The sequence below is a fragment of the Eulemur rufifrons genome, chromosome 16 (genome assembly GCF_041146395.1).
Source record: "Eulemur rufifrons isolate Redbay chromosome 16, OSU_ERuf_1, whole genome shotgun sequence".
Classification (NCBI taxonomy): domain Eukaryota; kingdom Metazoa; phylum Chordata; class Mammalia; order Primates; family Lemuridae; genus Eulemur; species Eulemur rufifrons.
The window spans coordinates 29,933,055-29,956,092 of record NC_090998.1 but is presented as its reverse complement, the minus strand read 5'-3'; the positions used below and the strand labels follow the sequence as shown (position 1 = coordinate 29,956,092).

At 33.9% G+C, this 23,038-nt stretch overlaps 1 protein-coding gene across 4 annotated transcripts in view; it reads left to right on the top strand.

Annotated features, from left to right (window-relative positions):
* The window catches only part of CPNE8 (copine 8), a 228,374-nt gene that overhangs the window by 162,628 nt on the left and 42,708 nt on the right, over window positions 1-23,038 (top strand). For all 4 annotated transcript variants that reach the window (XM_069489292.1, XM_069489289.1, XM_069489290.1 and 1 more), the window contains 4 exons: window positions 2,989-3,170; window positions 10,041-10,168; window positions 17,754-17,856; window positions 19,483-19,540. In XM_069489292.1, coding sequence (XP_069345393.1) covers window positions 2,989-3,170; window positions 10,041-10,168; window positions 17,754-17,856; window positions 19,483-19,540 — 471 coding nt within the window. The remainder of the gene's footprint in view (window positions 1-2,988; window positions 3,171-10,040; window positions 10,169-17,753; window positions 17,857-19,482; window positions 19,541-23,038) is intronic.

Genomic DNA, 23,038 nt, shown 5'->3' with positions numbered 1-23,038 from the left:
GGCCATCTGTTTGCTAATTGGCATGTATTGAAGTTAGGACCCTACATTCTCACAAAGATTGGGAGATAAGACTGGTGACTTTCTTTCTTTTTTTTTTTTTTTTTTCTTTTTCCTTTTTCTTTTTTCCTCAGTTATCATAAATCAATTTTATTTATGTAGTAACACTTGAATACTAACTACCCAATGCCATCTGTCAGGACAAAATTGATGACATTACCTTTAGGTTAATATTACTTGAACATTTCCTTTTTTTATTTCAAAATATTACAAGGGTACAAATTTTTTTGGTTACATGGATCGCTTTTGTGATGCTTGAGTCAGGGCTATAAGTGTGTCCATCACCCAGAGAGTGTTCACGGTACACGTTAAATAAGTTTTCACCATCCCCTCCCCCCAATACTCCCTGCTTGATTTCCACTGTTTTACCTCCCTCTGTACACGTGTGTGCTCCTTGGATAGTTCCAATTTAATAGCGAGTACATGTGGTGTATGTTTTTCCATTCTTTAGATACTTCACTTAGGATAATCGTCCCCAGTTCCGTCCAAATTGTTGAAAAAGGCATTAAGTCATCCCTTTTTATGGCAGAGTCGTATTCCATGGTATACATATACCACATTTTGTTAAATCACTCATGAATTGATGTGCACTTGGGTTGATTCCACATCTTTACAATTGTGAATTGTGCTGCAATAAACATGTGAGTGCAGGTGCCTCTTTGATAAAATGGCTTCTTTTCCTTTGGGTTAAATACCCTGTAGTGGGATTGCTGGATGGAATGGTAGGTCATCTTTTAGTTCTTTGAGGAATCTCCATACTGTTTTCCTTAGAAGTTGTACTAATGTGCATTCTTGCCGAAAGTGTATAAGCGTTCCTTTCTGTCTGCATCCATGCCAACATCTATTGTTTTTGGACTTTTTAATAAAAGCCATTCTAACTGGGGTAAGGTGATATTTCATTATGGTTTTAATTTGCATTTCCCTGATGATCAGTGACATTGAGCATTTTTTCATATGTTTATTGGCCATTTGTCTTCTTTTGAAAAGCTTCTGTTCATGTCTTTTGCCTACTTTCTAATGGGGTTGTTTATTTTTTTCTTGCCAATTTGCTTGAGTTCTTTGTAGATTCTGGTTATTAGCCCATTGTCTGATGTATAGCATGCAAATATTTTCTTGCATTCTGTAGGGTGTCTGTTTGCTCTGTTGATTATTTCCTTAGCTGTGCAGAAGCTTTTCAATTTAATCAAGTCCAATTTATTTATTTTTGTTGTTGCTGTGATTGTCATTGGGATCTTTTTCATAAATTCTTTGCCTAGGCTGGTATCTAGAAGAGTTTTCCCAACATTTTCTTCTAGAATTCTTATGGTTCTATGTTTATGTTTAAGTCTTTTATCTATCTTGAATTAATTTTTATGAGTGGTGAGAGAAATGAATCCTGCTTTATCTTCTGCATGTGGCTATCCAAGTTTCTCAGCACCATTTATTGAATAGGGCTTCTTTTCCCCATCAATAAATGCTGTCTTTCTTAATGATTATATTTCAAAGGGGTTGCTCCTAGGTCCTTGAGAAAGGGTATTGCTTAGTTGTAAAAGATTTCCATCTCAAAGAGGCAGAGAAAGAATTTCCAGTTGCCAGTTTTCTAAAGTAAATGCTCTAAAAAAAAGAGTAGCCGATGGTTTATGGTCAGGGGAAAAAAAAAAAAACCTTTCTAAAATTTAGCCAAGTTGAGGGGAGCGTTAAGGCCATTTTGGTCAGAAGACACTTTTTTAGAGATTTTGTCATGTGAAAGCAGCCCTTGAATGCTGCTAACCCTTTGGAAATATAAAAGCATTTGTGCAATGAATTATTTTTAGGACAAAAATATTCTATGTATAATTATATGTGTATGTGTAATAAACTGAAGGGAGATTTCCTTTATTTTCTTTCTCTCTGGATCCCAAGTGTTTATTATTTTTTTTTTTCTTATCAGAAAAACTATGCCCTGAGGCTTTCCTTTTTCAGGCAATGCTTTGGTGTAGAATTGAACTTTATGTGCTATTACAGGTCTCATTTAACTTTCCATTTTCACTTAAGAAACTAAATGAACTTTCAGGCTGCCTTGTGCTGGTAATTAGGGCAACTGGATGTGAATCTCAATGCGTTTGAGTGGTAGCACATATATCACATTTTCTCTCAATTTCATCTTTTTTCAAATGCAACATCCTATCAGTATGAGCGTTTTGGAAATTCAGAACCTTGTGCATGACCCAGACAATAATAATTGCACTGGTTAAACTTATAATTCTATGATGCTTTATTATTTTTAATCACTTTCAAATACCAAATCTCATTTTGTCCTTTCAGTAAACACTGTGGAAGGATTTATTTTGCATATGCTATTCTGCAACGGCAAGACTTGACTCTGGAACTTAGGCTCCTAGCTTAATGTCTAGTGAGAAAGTTCTGAATAATTTGTCAGATCTAGTTATTTAATCAGCTTGAGCTTGAAAATCACTATGCTGCCCTTTTTTTAAAGTGATAAAAGGGAGTATTTTTCAAATATTCAATTTATATTTGTGATACAACTTTAGGAAGGACTTATAATTATTGAAGTCCATTAAATCAGTTCAGTCATCTCCCCAGAGGCTTACGCTAAAGGCACATGATTTTTTTAAAAAATAAAGATGATAAAGAAAATAAGATTAACAAAAGTACTTCTATACTTCTAGAACTGATCTCAAAAATAACCTGTGGCGTCAACAATAAGCAATCATTTCTGAAAAATTCTGCATATGCATTGGCATATCTTAGGGAAACTTTCTATATGTCTGATATAATATGATAAATATTTATATGTTAATATCCATCCAAAAAGTATTTGACACACTATGGGTATAGGCAGAAAAACATAATTTTGAATATTTTATTCTGAAATAGACATCAAGAAAAATGTTGTTAAAAAAATATCTTTAGCCCAGTCTCTGTATGTGTGAATATATTTTCTGTCATCAGGCAACCCCGCTCAGCCCACTTCTCTCCACTACATGAATCCTTACCAGCTGAACGCCTATGGCATGGCACTGAAAGCAGTGGGAGAAATCGTTCAAGATTATGACAGTGATAAGATGTTTCCAGCTCTAGGTTTTGGTGCGAAACTGCCTCCAGATGGAAGGATATCTCATGAATTTGCTTTGGTAAGAATATATCAAACTAATTTGATATTTTGAAAAAAAGTAGTATATTAGGCCTTTTAATATTGGTTTGGTGCTTATTCTTTAGTCATTCTTGTAGCAAGCTTTTGTGACTGTAGCTCAATTTTGGTAAGTGACTTAGAAATGTGATTTTAATGGAAAAAAGGACAGCTAAATAGCTTAGCCATAAAACTACTTAAAGTGCATCTGATTTATAAAGGAGGGGGTGGGGGTTTATTCTGGTTATGTACTGCTGTGCAACAGACCTCCCTAAAAATTAGACATATAGAACAACTTTGTTCCATTATACTTATGATTTATGGATCAGGAATTCAAGCAGGATATAATGGGGGCTAGTGCATTTTTTCTTTGCAGCATCTGGAGCTTCAGCTGGGATGGCTTGAATGGCTGGGGATGCCTGGAATTGGTGACTAGCACCGTATTTTGGGGCTTCAATTCTGGCTGTTACCTGGATTCCTCAGATCTTCTCCATGCCGTGTCTTCTGGGACTAATATGGCCCCTGAGATGGCTTCTTGGCTCACGTTCATGTGTGGGGCCTGAGCTGGCGTGGCTGAAGTAGCTGAGGTTGCCTGGACATCCTTCCCTCTTTATAGAGATTGCCTGTCTCTGTGGTTATTGTGGGCTTCATCGTAGTATGGTGGTCTCATGATACTCAGATTTCTTACACAGCAGTCAGCTTTCCCAAGGTGAGTATTCCAAGAGTCTGGGGCAGAAACTCCAAGGCTCTGTCTCATAGCTTTAGAAGTCCCAGAATGTTATGTTACTAAGGCAGCCCAGGCTCAAGGTAGAGGAATTAACTTTCACCTCTTACTGGCAGGAGTATCAAAGATTGTGTGGCCATCCTTAATCTATTATCTGTTTTTAAAGCCTATGAAAGGGAATAATTGTGTTAAATTAAATGAAGCTTATTTTTTGTGTCATATGTTTCTTCTCACACTGTGTATGATTTTTTTTCCTTTTTCCCTCTGATTCTCTCATTTTCTGCTTTTCCTGCCTCCGCATTCATTCCTTGTAACCAAACTTATACAAGTATATACAGGTTGAGCATTCCGAGTCAGAAAATTCAAAGTGCTCCAAAATCCAAAACTTTTTGAGTGTGGACAAGATGCTCAAAGGAAATGCTCATTGGAGCATTTTGAATTTCGGATTTTCAGGTTTGGGATGCTTAACTGATAATAATGTAAATATCCCAAAATCCAAACAAAATTGAAATCCAAAACACTTCTGGTCTTAAGCTTTTCACATAAGGAATACTCAACCTGTACTGTAAGGAAGGATTTTTCATTATTTGCACCTTAATCTGTTCTTTGAGCCCAATTAAAATTCTTATAGGATAGAAGTTATTGTGGGTTTGAATGTATCTTCTCCAAAATTCGGGTGTTGCCAAGGGAATAGTATTACGAGGTGGGACCTTTAAGAGGTATTTAGTCGGTGAGGGCTCCTCCCTCATGAATGGGATTAAGGCCCTTGTAAAATAGGCTTCACTTAGCTTGTCCTCTGCCTTCTGCCATGTGAGGACACAGCATTCTCCCCTCCAGAGGACACAGCCCTCATCAGACAACAGAACCTGCTGGCACCTTGATCTTGGACTTCCCAGCCTCTAAAACTGTGAGAAATAAATTTATATTGTTTATGAATTACCCAGTCTCAGGTATTCTGTTATACCAGTGCAAAACAGACTAAGACCGAGATCAGACCTCTTTAAATCTATGAAAAATAGTCTCCCAAGTTCGTTATGAAAATAACAATGATTATGTTGATGAAGATGATAATGCTTCAACTTTAGTATTACCTAATGATTATATTCCTTTAATATTTTTCAAAGCAGTTTTGTTTTCTTGCATAAATAAGAGACAGGGATTAAGTAGGTTTTCAGTGAAATAGTATTTGATTTGATATTCAGTTATTACTGAGTATTGAGTTACATACTGTATGCTCATTACCTCATATAATCTTCATAAAATTCTGATGTGGTAGATATTAATATATCATGCTGACATATTGCACCACTGCAGGAACTGCCGCTCACGTTGACTACAGTGAGAAGAATGCACCCAGGAGTTGCATAACTCAACTCAGAGGCTCCCAAGTTGACCAGGAGAGGATTTGAACCCCAGTCAGTCTTGTTTTAGAATGCTGCTCTTAACCACAACTAACCACATCTAAAAGTGCTCATAATCTTACCTGCCAGACACAGGCTTTATAAACACCGTGATATATGTACTTGCAGAAGCTTTTATATGATTAGATTTCATCTTTCTCAAATATATTTTAAGAGCAGTAGTTTTATATTTTTATTTCTATACTTATTCTTACTTTTCTATTCCACTGCCCATATAATTTCAGGAAAGGTCGCCGGAGGGTTTAATTCTTTCTTCCACGAAGTAGCCCACATGCCACACTCCCAGTGTCATAGAAAAATGAGTATCTGTTGGGATTTTGTTGTGTCTCAGAGAATTAAAATCTCCCAGAAACTTGTAAGACCATGAAAATCACTCATGTGATCCTAAGGCTTAAGTGCCTCAGGAAAAAGGTCATGAGCTATTTTAAGGCCTAAGAAAAAGAATAATTGTGTTAAACTAAATGAAGTTTATTAATTTGCCTTCCATCCATTTCTTCTCACACTTGTGTGTAATTTTTTCTTTTCTCTCCCCTTCTGCTTTTCTCCTTTTCTGCTTTTCCTACTCCACATTCATTTAGTGTAACCAAACCTATATCTACTGGTAAAGAAGAATTTTTTGTTATTTTCACCTTAATCTGTTCTTCAAACCCAATTCAAACATTTATAGGATAGAGATTATACTCTTTTAACTCTATGTAAAATAGTCTGTCTCACAAATTGTTTAGCTTTTTTCCAAAACATTTTTATTTTCTTGGATACATAAGACAGATAAGGGTTAAGTAGGTCTTCAATGAAATAGTATTTGATTTGATTTCTACTTTTCTGTGTTAAGCTCATCTTAAATTGCTGCAATTTGTTAATATAATCTATAGGTGCTGAAAATGGCAAATACAAAAACTTCAGTCCCATGTCAATCTGGCCTTTCCTGAACTACCTGGTGTTAACGTTATTTCCATAGTACAAATTTGTGATATATATTCACTGCCATTAACCCATTTATTTCACCAAATTCAAATACATTTTTTGGATAGCAAGGGAGGCCTTTAACAAAATTAAACAATTCCTAGTGGATGAGATTTGGCTAGCACAGCTTTTGAAATTGACGTTTGCTCAGTTGAAGGGTTTCAGATAGACCCCGGCCTTTCATGCGCGCTATGTATAAGATACCATGGGAAAAGAAAAGGGAATGGGAAAGGAAAGGAAGAATTTCCTAGTATTGCCATTTTAGGACTTTTGGTTGTGAAGAGAATGAGTCGTTGCTCTCTCCTTTGGTTATAATTCTTGATGACTCTTTTCATGGTCATAACTGAAAATGCAATCGTGTAAAGCTTTAGAAGAGGTATTTCTAATAAGCTGTGGCCAGTGGCCCTTAAAAGAATGTCTTCTGCATTGATGAGTAGAGAGATGCTGCACCTATCCAAGTGATTTCTCTTACTAAATAGCTAAAAGCACTTGCGTCCTTTTCACTTGTTTTGGCATTTATACACATCTATGCAATTGAATATGTATGTGTCTATCTATCCTTCCAAATAGACACTAACACTTTAATAACCAAGAGTCTTTAACGCAGTAGTATGTATAAAATAGAAGCTCAATAGATGTTTGTGTATTGCATTAAAAGGAAGAATTCTCTCAGTTTTTCCCCTCCATAAGCAGAGTCTAGAAACAGCCCCTAAGAGCTTCTCTTCAGTATTTTGTCAGCTTGTTAGCCCTGCTGACAAGTGTTACAGGCTGGAGGCAGCAACAGAGGCTATAGGCTTCTTGAATGGAGCTGAATCCAAATCACCAGTACAACCCTTAAGGGAGCTAAACGAGAGGAAAAATGAGTGAGAGCTGGACGCCCCTGCCCACTTAAGTCTGCCTGGTGGGATTACTGCTCATTTTGAATGCAATTCTGTATACTTTTCTACGTGTTCTACAAGTTAACATTTATTATTTTATAAATGGAAAAGGTTGTTAATTAAAAGGGAAATGCAAAACAGGGCATCCATTGCCCTCTAAATAAACAACAAAATTAAATGCACTTATTTTAAAAAACATCCTGTGTTTTACTTTTGTGCCAGAGCCACGCATACACTCATTCTGATTTGTTTTAACAAGCAAAAACTGATTCCCTGTATAATTATTTCAAGAAAAGAGTTTTTTAAATGGGCTTAAAAAATCTTTTTATAACTCATTACAACTTTGTCATTAAGGGGAAAATCTCATTTTACTAGCTATAAAATATTTAAAATAATCCTGACTTAATGCAGAGCATATATTAAAAAGAAGACATACTTTAATGTAGTATTCTTATCATCCAAGGCATATGTGGAAACCTTGGAGCAAACTATTATGGTATTAGGACTAATTCAGAAATCAGTGCTTTAGATATTCCATAAGGATGAATAGAACAGCCAACGATTATCTTTCCACTACCAAAGGAGAGAACAATGGCGACCTTGAAATGTCAATTCCAGATGAATAGAGGCAATATATAGTTTCATAGAAATATAAACCTTCAGTCAAAATGTTAAAAAAAAAAAGAAAAGAAAAGTAGCTCAGGACTATTCTAGTTTGTAATTGTTCCCTTAAGGCAGGTATATAATACATTTTTATATGCCCAAAATCAGTAATGAGTTTTAATTTTAATTAGCTTCATACCTTATCAAGGGAAAAGAGCACCATAAAATCTTATTTAAAGGAAGGTTAAATAGGTCAGCTCAGATTAACATCAAAATCTACCATTAACTGCTTTGTGCTAAATATTAAACTTTTATTTTACATTTTAATTTGTCAATTCATATAAGCAATTTTATAATGTAAAGAGATCTTTTATTATTTTTATGTTTTCAAAAATTGACATGAGAGTTAATTAATAAAAATGAAGAAAAGACAAAATTAAAGGGGAAAAATGGGTATAAATCCCTCTCTCACAAATGACAAAATTGAAGTCATTGGTAACATCTGGCCTGATTTCCTAAGAACCCTAGCCTTGCTAAATGCTTAGCATACTTTATAATTTGGTGGCATAGTGGTGGTTCACAGACTGGGCTCTGGAGCTAAACTGAAAATCTTGGCTCTCCTACTTGTGTTCTGTGACCTCAGGGACAGTATCTAAGCTCTCAGTGCCTCAGTTTCTTTATCTGTGAAGTGGGAACAATGACAGTACTTTACCTTCATTTTTAGCATTGTTATAAAAATTATATATGTAAATATTTTAGTATAAAACTTGGTATATACAATTCAACAAATTTTAATTATAAATTACCAGTTACTTGTGATTGTTCAGGTAAAAACATACCTGCTAAAATTATTGCTAACTATGTTTAAATTTAGTTACTGTCACTAGTGTTTTAAAGTATACCTACAAAATTTTTGATACTCCCCCTTCCAGAAGGTGGAGCCTAATTCCCTTTTTCTCAAGTATGGGCTAGACTTAGTGACTGATTTCTAGCAAGTACATTAAAGTAGGAGTAATGGTATGTAACTTCTGAGACCAGCTCATAAAAGGCATGCAGAATTTGTCCTTATTTTCTCTCTGGAATCACTCATTCTGGAAGAAGTTAGCTGCCATGTTGTTGAGAACACTCAAGCAGCCTATGGTGAGTCCATTTAGCCTCCTGCCAATAGCCATATAAGTGAGCTTTGTTACTTACAGATCCTCTAGTCACTGTCAGGCTTTCACGTGACTGCAGCCCAGGTCAGCATCTTGGCTGCAACCTCATGAGAGATCCTGCTCAGGAAACACCTGGCTAAGCTGCTTCTGGATTCTTGACATCCCCAAAATGTGTGAGATAATAAATATTCATTGTTCTAAACCACTATACAAAAGGGTAAGAAGTGTTGGGGTCATTTGTTACATAGCAATAGATAATGAACACACTGTCTTATTTGTGTTACTTGTTAGGGGAATCTGGACTAGGAGAATTAAACCTAATAATGACAGAGCATTTAATGTATGAAAAAGCTGGCCTAGGTGTCCAGGTTAAAGATGCCTTTCCTTGTGCTATCCCCAGAATAAGAGCTTCTTAATACCAAGCTCCATTTCCCTTGAACAATATGGATATGTTTCGTTGATTCTTTTCCTTTTATCTTGTCTTGGTTTTTCCCACACCAAATTCTATTCCCTTTGACCCCTTCTCTATTTGGGATTATCAACTGTGGCCTGAAAATATGCATGTGGCAGATAGTTTACATTTTCTCTTACATCAGGTAACACTGTTTGAATTGAAAGCAGCAGCATTTATTTTTTTCTGATTTTAATTTATGCTCATTGGAGAAAGATTAGAAAAATACAGAATAGGTTAAAGAATGAAAGAAATATCACTAGTTCTCTGGCTACCTGGAGGTAGCCACTATTATTATTTTGGCTTTTTTCTTTTCAGGATTTTTATATGTTCATCTCTACATGTAAACAAACCTGTGTAAAATTAAGACACTTTTAATTTCAGAATGTTCTAGTGTTCAGCTTCTCTTAAGATTATTCAGAATTTTCTCCTGCACTTTTTTTGAAGAGTATGCATTTTTAATGATTGTACTTTATATCATATGTCATTATATTGCAATCTGCATATGTTATAATCTGTTGTTCACTTAATGTATAATTATTGTTTTGTTATTATAAATCTACAAATGCATGTTATAAAAACTCTGTGCCCACATGTATTATTTTCTTTTTTTTCAATTGATCTTCACGGAGACTATTAATATTTTACTGTTTTGTTTGTTTGCCTGTTACTTTCTACAGAATGGAAACCCTCAAAACCCCTACTGTGATGGCATTGAGGGGGTCATGGAAGCTTACTATAGGAGTCTGAAATCTGTACAACTGTATGGGCCAACCAACTTTGCTCCTGTAATTAATCATGTAGCAAGGTAAGTAGAGAAGGTATTTATTCTAGTGCACTGGACCATGGTAAAATCATAATATTACTGTTAGCGTGAGTCCAGATGAAAGTTATTTTCTTCTAATTTACCTCCAAGAAAGTGAGGAAAAAGATGTGCAGTAGAAACAGTCTCTATCAAGCTATCGTGATACTGTGCTGAGAACTTTACATCAAAATCTCCAGTTAAGAAACATACACTGGGTTATGTTAGGACCTGTCTTTGTTCAACCAAGGAAAATATCTTTTTCTTTGAAAAGGCATCCATGAGAACAAGAACAAGATCAATGGTGATCAACTGGGAAAATCATTCATATGAAATACTGCATTCCAAAGTAGCATAGAAGTTAAGAAGAGAGTGAATTCTATTAGATGAGTATTTGAAGCTTTCAGTGATATATAGGGCATATTATTTTGACCTCTCTGAAAATAAGATAGTAGCTAATTTTATAAATTCCCAGAGCTCTACCTGTATATAGTACATAGTACTGAGATCAGAATATAATTGCTTATGACTCCAACTACATGTTCTGGAGAAAATGTTAAAATGCAAAAATCTGTATATACTTACTTATCAATTTTTTCATAAGTGCGTATATGAATTAGACACCACTTTTCAGGTTTTCTAAAAACTTTGGCTTGAACCAATTGCAAATTCCGTGAAACCCTGCCTTATTTTGAGAGAATCCAAAAGGTATAGTTCTCATAGTCTTGTAAGTATGTAGCCAGAACTTGAAAAAAATACTGCATTTGATCAGTTTATCAATGTACAAGACAATGTTCAGTAGAATTCAAATAGTCCTATTTGAAGGTTCTGTTATTTTACCACCTCTCCTATTGGACATTATCAGCAACTTAAATGTGCTCTACTTTCCGTTATCTGGGACATGGACAAAATGTTAAAATACCTCTGCACCTGCGGCTGACCCCAGTGCAACTTCCCTGTGGAACCACACCTCAGGTTGACAGTGACACATTGATGATCATTCTCTGCATGTGACCCTTTGGCTGGAGTGTTTCAGACATTTTCATCTGCTGTCTATACTGAGACATGAATTGTACATCTCAACCCTGTTACACACATAATCAAAGAAAAGATTATTCCTAAAATTAGACTTTTTACCTCATATTTTCTCTTTATTTCTATGGTATCCTATTCTTTCCTGTTCCTTTTTTTTAATGCAGATCTTGAATCACAAAATTGATTTCACAGTCCACTAATGGGTCATTAGCTGAAATTTGAAAAACATTTCCTAGCTTATTATACTCACCTGTACAAGTAATGTTATGTATACGTGTTTTCCTGGTTTATTGATGGCTGTCAAATTAACGAAAAATAAAAATCATGTTAATGCAAGATAAATTACAGTTGACTCTTCCACACTACCATACAGATCACTTTTTAATAAAAAGATAGGAGAAAAATAACAAGACTTATTTTGTGTAAACTCATGCTAGTTATTATAAATGTGCTTATCACTGTTTACCAATTAATTTTTAATTTTTTCTCTTATATTTCTACTGTAAAAGTTAAAGTTATAGATATAAAATTTCTAGATGCATTTCTATATACCATTTAAAACTGCAGGCTCCACAGTATTGGAGCCTGTGTTAGTGCACTGGACCATGGTGAAATCTATTCCATTTTTTTATGTTTTACCCAGAATTTTATAAATTCTCAAATATAGGGATGGCTGCTAGTTAAAGCTTTCAGCCTCTTTGAAAATAAGCCATGATCTAATAATTCTTTATTGTTATCTTTTTAAATGAGAGAAAATAAAAAAAAATGGTAAGAGATGGCTTTTCGAGAGTCATCTTTTCCTTCCAATACAATAGGAATTTCCATGTATCCATCTCTTATTATGGATCTATAAAGGAACACCTTTAGCTTTTCTTTTATCTTTGAATGTCATGTTTAATTTTGTTTTTAAGCTTTTATTAAGACAATTTCTGTATGATCCAGATTTATCATCCAAAAGCTTTATCAACTAAATAGATGAGGTACTATTTGTTTATATATTAAGAGGATTGCCATAGTTATAGTGTTTGACCTCTATTTATATAAAAACTTCTTGTTTTATTTAACTCTTAAAGACATTTAAAAGTACTTAGCACCATGTCCATCATGTAGGAGGTAAATACTCAACAGATGTCTAATAAATGAATTCTGTAAATATTAAAATATCATCACCAAAATTCATTTTGGCAAAGTCAAAGAAAATATATATTCATACTTTTTCTATTTGCTTGATTTTTCCCCCTAAAAAGTGTGTTTTCTATATGGATAAAAGCTTAGTTGTTATCATTTTCTGTGAGCATTATGAAGAATGCTTATTCTTTTAACAATAATAATTTTAAGCACGTTTAGTTTTAGAACTGATCTTCTATATAGTGAGTATTGACTTTCTAGGTAGTATTAATGGGATGACAATATTGTGAAATAGACAAGACCAAAGGCATCAAATTTGCATCATTTGAAGGTTTTATATACTTTTCTTGGGGATTTCCAACCCCTTGCTTCTGATTTCTTGCTTTCCCAGGTCTCTTTTCCCGGAGCTGTCCGAGGAATAGCATTTCAAATGATACAGAAATCCTACTCAACATCTGTTGGTGCCTTGTCATAAATTTAAGTGCAATTTAGCTTGGCATTCAAGAACGTCCAATATCCAGCCACCTCCCACCTATCCAACCTCATTTCCCACCACATTCTCCCAAATGCACCGCATTCTGTCACACAGAATCACTGCTTTTTCTGGCCTATGCTATCATTCCATGTATACGTCTATCACTAATTCTATGCTACTCTGTGGTTGCATGTGGTTGCAAGATCTCTTTTCCACGTTGAAGGGAGGAACTATTCATTATGACTTATTATTAGTGATCATTATTGATTATTGATTATGACTGATTATTATAATTAATAATTATTATTATTATATGAATTAATAATAATTCATTAATTATTATTGTACATACATACATATATATACATAAAACAATATGAAGCACAAGATTTTGCATATACTGAGAAATCCATACCTGTTTGTTTAAATTACCCGAATGCCATATAAGTGCATTTTAATTAGCAAGGATTAATAGGAAACTAAAGAATTTTTTAAATGATAATGCTTAGCCAGTCTTGATGACCTATGGAAAACGTGCCTGTGATTGATACCTACTGTATCAATCAGGGTGCTCCAGAGAAACAATCAAAGATATATAGACATAGCTATAGACATGAATATAGACATAGATAAAGACATAGAGACATATTTCAAGGAATTGGCTCATACAATTGTAGGGGCTGGCAAGGGCGAAATTTGTAGGGCAGGCTGGTAGTTTGGAAACTTAGGTAGGATTTCATACTGCAACCTTGAGTCAGAATTCCTTTTTTTATGGAAAACTAGCTTTTACTCTTAAGGCCTTCAGCTAATTAGATGAATCTCCTTTATTTAGTCATTTGATGGTAAGTGTTAACCACATCTACAAAATACCTTCATGGCAACACCTAGATTAGTGTTTGATTAAATAACTGTGTTGTATAGTCTAGCCAAATTGACATATAAGCATGATCATTCCACCTACCAAAAGAAAGAAATGTATTATTAATACCATTATGTTGTAAATTGGAAACAAATTTAAAATTGGAGAAATAATTTCAGGGCCTTCCAGATAAGAATTTAATAATATATATAATAACACTGTGTTTAAATATAACAGTACAATGTTATATTTAAATGTCAAAATAACAGTACAAAGAAAAATATTAAGAAAATCATGTTTTTACAGATAGGCAGTTTGAATAAAATGGAGCTTTAGCCATCCCCTGGTTAATCTTAGTTTCCTCTTAGATATTGCATTACCCTTTCTACATTCTTGTTTTTATCGTTTTTTTCAAAAGTTACTATTGATCTAGAATTTTATATCAATAATATCAAATTATTTGAAATAAATTTTATTTGTTGGTATTTTTTGCCAACTTGATACTTCAAAAATAAACTAATACAACAATGAAAATATCAAATATCTTTTTAAGCCATCCTGAAAATTTATTTACTTGACTTAAATAATAGTCATTGTTTCCTAATTATTAGTCACTTGTTTCCTGTGCCTAATGAGTTACTTGTTTTGAGGCTATCAAATTGTAAGATGGATCTATCAATTTCTATCTATTGCCTATTTATATTTTTTTCTTTTTTTCCTGCTATTGAGAACATACCAGGATCCAGATAACTAGCCAAAATTTATTTTTGTATTTCAGAAAATAACATTTTTTTTACTTTGGAAGTTACATAACTAATTTTCAAATCAATCTAAAGAATGTATAATGTTCTATCTCTTCCATCTGTATGGTCAATAATAATAATATCAAAACAAAAATCATTACTGAGCCCATGATCTATGTCCAACAATATGCTCATTGCTATAATGCGGATTATCTCTTTTAATTTTCACAACCCTAGGAGGTAACGGTAGTGTTATTTCTATTTTGCTCTTGACAATATAGATATGTAGAGTGACCATTTGTGGTGGAGCTAAAATTCCAACCAGAATAATTTGAGTCCAGATCACTAGACTGTGGTGCCTTGAATCTATAAACCTTTTATCTCTGCTAGGAAGGTAAAGACAAATAAAAGAAAATGAAACAAATCTTATCTTTGTGGATACAGTGGTCACTTCATTACACAATCAAAAGTAGTTTGGTGTGATAACTTAGTAACATAAAATTTGCTGTGTTACTTTGTGTTAAAATATTTAAATATATTCCTTTATTCAGTGTTAAAAAGTTTCAATTCATTATATATCATAGTTGAACTACTTAAATAAGACATCCCTGAATTAGTTTCGTTTCTTGTCTTTTTGACCTTTCTATTCTTGTGAACTAATAATAAGCTAAAAGAATATTCCACAAATCTGAGGCAACCATTTATGAACTTTTATTAAAACAATGCCAGACATTTCTTTCACAGAAACTAAAATGAAATGTGTTTCAATTCCAGAACCCTGACAAAGTTAACATCTCTCTCCAGGCTTATCATAATAATACTAAGATATAGATAGGTTATATTTGAAAAAAAGATAGCTGGCTTGTCATAATAAAAGTTTTAATTATGCAGTTTACAAAGGATTCTTTATCTGGTTCCTTTAACAAGCAAGCTTCTCTAATACCATTAAAATACCATTTGAATCTGCTACTCTGTGTATCAGTGTCACCTCCGCAAAGAGGGACTCGGGTGTGGCCAGCTTATATTTTTTACTTCATACATTTCTGTAGAATTTTAATTATTTTATCATAAGCATATAATACTCTTAAAGGGCTAAATTGGAAGAAATTGATTTTGTTTGAAATTTAGATTGCTTGCAAAGTACAACAGTATGCCAATGTGTAGAACAAGTGCCATAAAAACAATGAATAGTTTTAAAACATTAATTTGTGGTGCTGATGGTGATTAAAACTAAAATGGGTTAGACAGCTCTTGTAAGTAAAATGTAATTTATTTTCAAATTAAGTGTGTCTAGCAGTAGCAAGAGACAGACAATAAACTCATCCATCTTTCTGCAGCCTTAGGTTTCCTTGAAGTTAAGAAATATGAAGCGTTAATATAAGCATATTTTTACAATAAAATATAAAAATCATATGAATTTTTAAGATAAAACAATAAATCAGAGAAATTCCAAGTTTACCATGATCTACGTGATGCTCTATCTCCAACTCCCCTCATAATATGAATATATTCTCCCCCTTCTCTTAGGTATACATTTTGGTGAATCAAAGACAATCTGTTAAGCCACTGGAAGTGGTATTTTATATGACTGCATAACACTCAACTTTCTGTGTTTTTTTAAAGCTGGTAGAAATTTGACATTTTAAGAGCATCACTTGGTAAGAAAAACATAAGAAACATACTGTTGTAATTATAGAAGTTTTTTCATTATTATTTATAGCCTTCCATTAATCACATGAAATATTAATAGAAAACCCTATGTTTCTGAATCACAGTAAGAAATGAATTTAAAAAAAATAATCAGTATTTTAAAATTAAGAATTGAATTCCTGAAGGAAATTGTTAGACTTCTTTTCTTCAAAAAATTAAGCATAAAATAAAGAAGGTTCATACTGCTTTGGATTGTTTTCCATTGGTTGTGTTACCGTCAAATTAATACAAATTCTTTAATGTCCAGGATCATGGTTCAGTACTGGGGGGGTATTTTTGACTCTACAGTACATCGTGGAACCTGTTCAACATGTTCTTTACCGCATGTGAATATGCCACTTCCTGTATTCTCTTTATCAATCTACAAAACTACCAGTATTTTATTAGTAGCATGAACAAATCTTAGTTTCTGTAGTCCATGGGAAAGTTGATAAGTATTTTCTTCTTCATATGGTTGTTAATTCCACTGTCCAAGAAATAAGTTGTGTCCTGACATACTATGCTATTTCTCTGTTTCTAACCTGTTCAGATGGGATCCCTTGGGATCCTTCAGGATGTAAAGGAATTTCACTGGCCAATCAATGAAAATATTTTGGAACCCAATTGTTCTGTACTCTACTTGATAATTTTTTAGAAACATAGATCAAGGTCTTGTTTACTCTCCTCTATCCTAAGAGAACCATAATGCTTACTCATCACTGGACATGAACTGCACACCTGTCATGTACAAAAATTATAAAAGGTATCCTTATTGAAAATATAATCTAGGTACCTACAATGTAGAACACTACAGGAAAGGAGAAATATAATAAAATATAAAATATTCATAAAATTGTCCTCTAAATTACTAAGTGTTATTTGGCAAGGATTCTGATAAACTTATTAAAGTACTAGAATATGTTTTTATTATATACATAATTTTTTACTTTGGTATAATTCTTCTCTCGTTGATTTAACATGTATTAAGAACTTGACTGTGGTTGTGTCAAAAAACATTTCTTCTACTGCATTTTTTTTTATTGAGGTGAAATTCCCATAATAAAATTAACCATTTAAAAGTATATAATTCACTGACACTTAGTACCTTCACAATATTGTGCAACCATCACCTCTATGTAGTTTGAAAACAAAAGGCATTTTTGATTATTGCTACCATATACAGAATCCTTTTATATATTGAGTACCATACATGGAATTTCTTTATTAATTCATGCAACAATACAAAGGTGTGTTATCTCAATTTTAAAGGTAAGATAATAAAGTTCGGATACCTTAGGTGATTTACTGGAAAGCATTGACATAACGTGTTACTTAGCCAGGATATGTCTATTTCCAAAAGCTATGTCCTTTCCTTTGTGCTAAATAGCACTTCATCTCCTTCTCACCTTTTATGAGTTAATGAACTTCTAAGAGAGATATTTCTGTGTACTGGCATGGACTAATGTTGCAGTTACTCTAGTGTGCTATTCAGACAAGTGTGTATTTGAGAGTTTGCATAAGATAGACTTCTAACATACGTTTAAATATTTTCTTAAGATTAAAAAGGTTTGTTGACTATTCCAAATTGTATTTAGCAGCCAGCACATAGAGAGGAACTGTTTTATTTTCTGTAATATTCCTTACCTTTGCGTTGCCTTTCAGGTATGCTGCTTCTGTAAAGGATGGCTCCCAGTATTTTGTGCTCCTGATTGTTACAGATGGCGTTATCTCAGATATGGCTCAAACTAAGGAGTCCATAGTTAACGTGAGTAGTGGTCACTCAGTATTGGGCTGGTTAAGTGACAGCATGGTAGTACTCAGAGTGAGACCAGAGACTCTTTTAGTTGATTTAACATTAAAATAGAACACCCATGCCTTTGCAGCAGATCACATCCTTAACCTTATCCAGACAACTCATACACACCATACCATTCATCCATGGGGATCAATCAGGGGTATGAATAGTTGGGTTAAAAAATAAAATTCTTGCTTCAGAAAGATAGTAGCATCACCTTCATATGTATGAGTGTGTTTACCTCTATCTGATCTACCTGATCTACCTGATCTACCTCTATACAATCTTATAATTTGTACAGGTTATTTCTTAACCTTTACTTTCTGGTTACAGGAGAACTATGCTAGCTAATTCTCCATTTCTATAGAACTGGATAGGGACTGGATTGATTCAAAAATTATCCTGCTCATTATATGTTTGTATGCTTTTTTAAAGATTATTTAATTGATTATCTTCTTTTCTAGATTACACAATCTTTGTTTACTAGATGGTAATCTACAAAACTATAACTGTTTTTACTCACCTATCTATATCTGGGTTTAGCAATGTTTGGCACAAAGTAGACATTTAATAAACATAGGTTGCATGAATGAATTATTTTTCAAGCCTCATAACTATTAGTAGCATAGAGAAATATAATAAGCTGATTAAAGTATGAAAAAATAGTTACTTGTGGGAAAAAATTAAATGCTTTATAGATATTCTTAGAAAAACCAGTATAAAAATAAGGGGAGATACAATTTACAAGTTTGTTTATTTGTATCTTTGTTGTTTTTTTAAATAAACACACACTTGGGTTGAATTTATCTTGATTTCCTTTATGCTCTGGTCAGTACATTACTATGCATTTTAAAATATGGACTTAATAATTTAGGCTTAACTAACAGGACATGATGCACTGAAGAATAATTATGCATAATTCAGAAACCTTCATAGCTGAAGATGTGGTTGCTATAGTGTGTCATCTATCTGTTGCTAACCTCACATTCTTACCATTAAATTACTTAAAGTGATGATGCAATAGAAGTGATAGATAGGATGGAAAAACATGTTACAAAATTAAATATTTAGTCTCCCTCACAATCTTATGGATATTTAGTACATAAATTAATAATGTTAATAATAACATTTCTGTTCACTCATTTACTATGAAAATTTCTTTTCTAACCTTGGGTATATAAATGAGGTAGAGTATGGTGCTACTACTATTTCACAAATCTGGTACCATTTGTCCCCATTAGTAACTGAAAGATTTTTGGAGGAGAAAGAACGTGAAAAAGAGACCAAAGATACTCAAAGTCAGCTTAGAAAGGTTTTGGCTGAGAGTAGCAAGTGCAAGTAAATACTCCTTACCTTTGTTTGCTCTTATACAGGGCTAGTTATTCCTGAAGAATGTCTCACTGGATTAACATATGTAGATAGTTTAGAAAGGATAAGAGTATAATCAAGTATATTATTCTTTGTTAACAATTATGTTCAAAACTATTTTAAAGAACATCTGTGAAAAAAATGTCAAAACTTAGGATATTATTTCTTAATTCTTTTCTTAAGAGCTTGATTTCTTAATTGGAACCTAATTGTGTATTCTCTTTGAAGGCCTCAAAACTTCCGATGTCAATAATTATAGTAGGTGTTGGACCAGCAGAATTTGATGGTGAGTAGTAAAATTTCAATAGTATTCCTTGGGAGTTTATTTAATCTGATGTATCATGTTCTTAGGTTTCTATCATTCTTTTCTGTATAGAAGGATATGACTTGCATTTGGGTTTGTATATAATGTGCATGTACCTATAGATAGATGGCTCTTGATATCTAGTAACACGAGCAAATGAAAAGACCCTGTGTTTTGAGTGGGACATTCTCTCTCTAGTTTATAGATTCATTCAACATGCAATTTTCTATTTCATTAGAGATAGTTTGTACCTCAAAATAACATTTGTTAAGACTGACAGAGTGATAAATTGAATTTTTGTTCCCAAGGCAAAACACCCTCTGGGTTCACTAAAAACCTCTAAGGATGAGTGCTAAATTAATAAATCATTAGGTTGTGAAAAGAAATGTTAGCATAAGCAGAATATGCTAATTTAATGGGTTTTCAGACCCTGGCTAGTTGATAGACATGAGCCTTATAAATAAAGAAGTTCTGTCATATGGGAGAGCAAAGTAAAATGAAAATAGAACTGACCAGCTGAAATTTAATAAGACTTTATATAATTATGCTAATTTGCCTTACTGGGTAGTTTTCCGTTTGGGCTCAGGCCTTGTTCAAATGCCAATTAAGTGACTGGGTAAACAGTTTAAAGGATAGTCTGTTCCTAGTCATCTGGTAAATTCCTTTAAGAAAACTCTGTGCTCAACAGCAAGTGCATGGCCATGTAACATTCACCCGGTTCAGGTGTTTTTATGTTAACAATGACAGATTATTTAGTTGGGGACTTTGGAAATGAGAATCGTTTTAGAATGTTTGAAATAACATTAGGTCAGGTACTAGTTAATTTAGACCCATAGGTGGCTAACTAGACTGTGGTTATCACTGTGGTGATTCTTATTTAATCAGCAGTCCCTCTTGCCTAAAGGTAATACATATCTGCCAGTCTCAGGCAAAGTACCCAAGGCAAAGTTAGAGTGCTGACCCTGGACTCCCTAAGATTCTACACTTGGCTAGTCGTCCTTTTCATCATTATGTTCTTACAGTTTCTAAAGCAAAAGTCATTTAGCTCTGACTGCCACTGCTTCTGCTAATATTTTTTCTATCTTTGAGTATTCACATCTGTTTGCATTGTGCTTCAGGCAGGAATTTGAGACACCTCTCAGGAGTCAGGAATGCTAAGACATGTTTCTTGTCAATGCTTTGTGCCCTTGATGATCTGCATTAATCAGTGATAGACTGGGATTCACAGACTTCACCGATTGCTAGGCTGAAATAACTCATGCTTTCTTCTTTGGCTTCTATTTGCTTTTGGCTCTGAAGGATGAACCTCTCATGGGTACATCTCAGGTCTCTCAGACGCCTGTGGAAGTCCACCATTAAACATAGGACCTCAGAGATGGGTAAACCTCAGTCAGCTCTTATTCTTCAGGAGCCCCCACACATGATGCTTGAATACAAAGCCACTGACCCTTCCTGGTATATGTTTCTGGTTATATATTTCTATGCAGAGCAGCAGGCACAGCTATTTGGGTACTATCCTCATCCAATAGCCACAGCTATTTATTTTCTTCCTTTCTGTTCCAGATGAATTCATTAGGGTTTTGAGTATAATAATTTATCATTTCCCTCTCTGAGGTCCTGAACTAACTGGAAAAAAAATATATGCAGGAATCACTCAGACAAGCATATCAGCTTTATTGCTAGCAGTGCAGAATTTGAGAATTTGGGTTAACCTGTGGACAGAGTCACACTTTTCATTACTTTTTCCCCCCAAGATTAAATGACCTCACTCTTATCTCCCGGCCTCCTCCCTGCAGAGGCAGAGCTTTGCCTAGTAAGCATGCCACAGAGAGAAACTGCATCCAGCCTTAGGATTGACTGCTCCAAAAGGGAGAGATCCATTCTTTCTCCTAATCATAGTAATCCTATGATTGTTCTTTCCATGCAAAAAGTGAGTGAAGACTGTAGGTAAAAAGGAAAGTTGCCTTCCCAGGAGAATTTCCTCTCAAAAATTAGGGTGAAATTTTCCTCTAGAAACATGTGAACAGGGAATAGGGTCCTAGAACACCTGGTTTCTGTTTTCAACATGATGGAAGTTTTAATAGGATGGAAAAGAATTCCAGGCCTAATACTAGAAAAGTAGACTGTTCTGCTAGGAAACAATAGATGCTTCTCTATTTTTTTTTTTTTCTTTTTTTCCTCTGAAAACACATCTCTTCTCTCCATGGCTAAGAGGGAAAGGATAGAATACACACATTTAATATAGAAGAATCTTTGACTTATGGCAAGTCTACCATAGAGTGAGTTTATATATCACACATGTAAACTGGCGTAGGTAAAGACAGAAATCCAACATCTATACATTTTTAACCCAAAAGATATTGTTTTTATGGGCAAAAAATGCAATATTTTGCCATCTGTTCTTTGAAGATACAGGAAATAAGAATAGAGTATTAATGAATATTTCAATTTAATTCTGCATTTTAATAAGAACATTTAAAAACTCTCTGCATAATTTTCCCCAGTGACTTTTTACACCTAAATAAAGCACCTTCATTAAGGAGAAATATTTCTCCAAGCAGGATTTCCTTATCCGGAAAAGACAGTCAAGAAGTCAAATTAAAGCAGCGTTTGACTCTCTGCTTTGATCTGAGTTAAGAGAAGGAGGTAAATAGAAGGAATTCTAACTTCCTAGTGTCTCCCATGGCTAGAAAGAAACGCAGCTCTGTTGCTCACACATTTTCCGGACATAGGTACCGATGGGAAATGGCCTCATAATCTTTGCCTCATTGAGGACCAGATGGTCTAAAAACCAAAGAGTGGATGTGACCCTCTACCAGTTACACACCATGTCTCTTCTCCTTGCTCTCAAAAGTGTAGCCTCCCATCCTTGCTGCCTGCAGTCTTTTAACCCAAAGAGCAAGCTGAAAAGTGGGAGATATCTTATAGGATCTCATTCTAATCCAGTATTGCCTAAACAACTGTCCTTTTCTTCATTAATTGGACTGAAACACTCACAAAAATCAGTAGAGATTATAGTGGACTGTGGAAGGTGAGACCTAAATTATCATCTAATTTTTGTTTCCTCTTTTAGACTGAGTACAGGGTAATTGTTACAAGGTATTACCATATTAGAGAATATTGGAGAAGTTTCTGTGATTGTTGGCATATCACTATGCATGTACATTTATGTCTCAGTGATATGAAAATTGTGAAAGCAAATTTAGATTAAATAGAAATTAATTTTTGAAAATATTTCAGCGTAATGAATTCTATTTATATCCCTAAGAAGTAGGGGCAGAAAAAGGCCTTTTGTATTTTGAATAATTAATTCCTTTGTTGTTGGTAGTGCACACCTTGTACATAGTTATGTTATATATTGTATATCTAAGCAAATTATTAAATAGTGGCTCTCTGTCAATTACATATACTAGCAATGTTTCAGCTCAAACATTGACTCATGAACATGTGTAGAAAGGTAAAATTGGAAACAATGTTTTT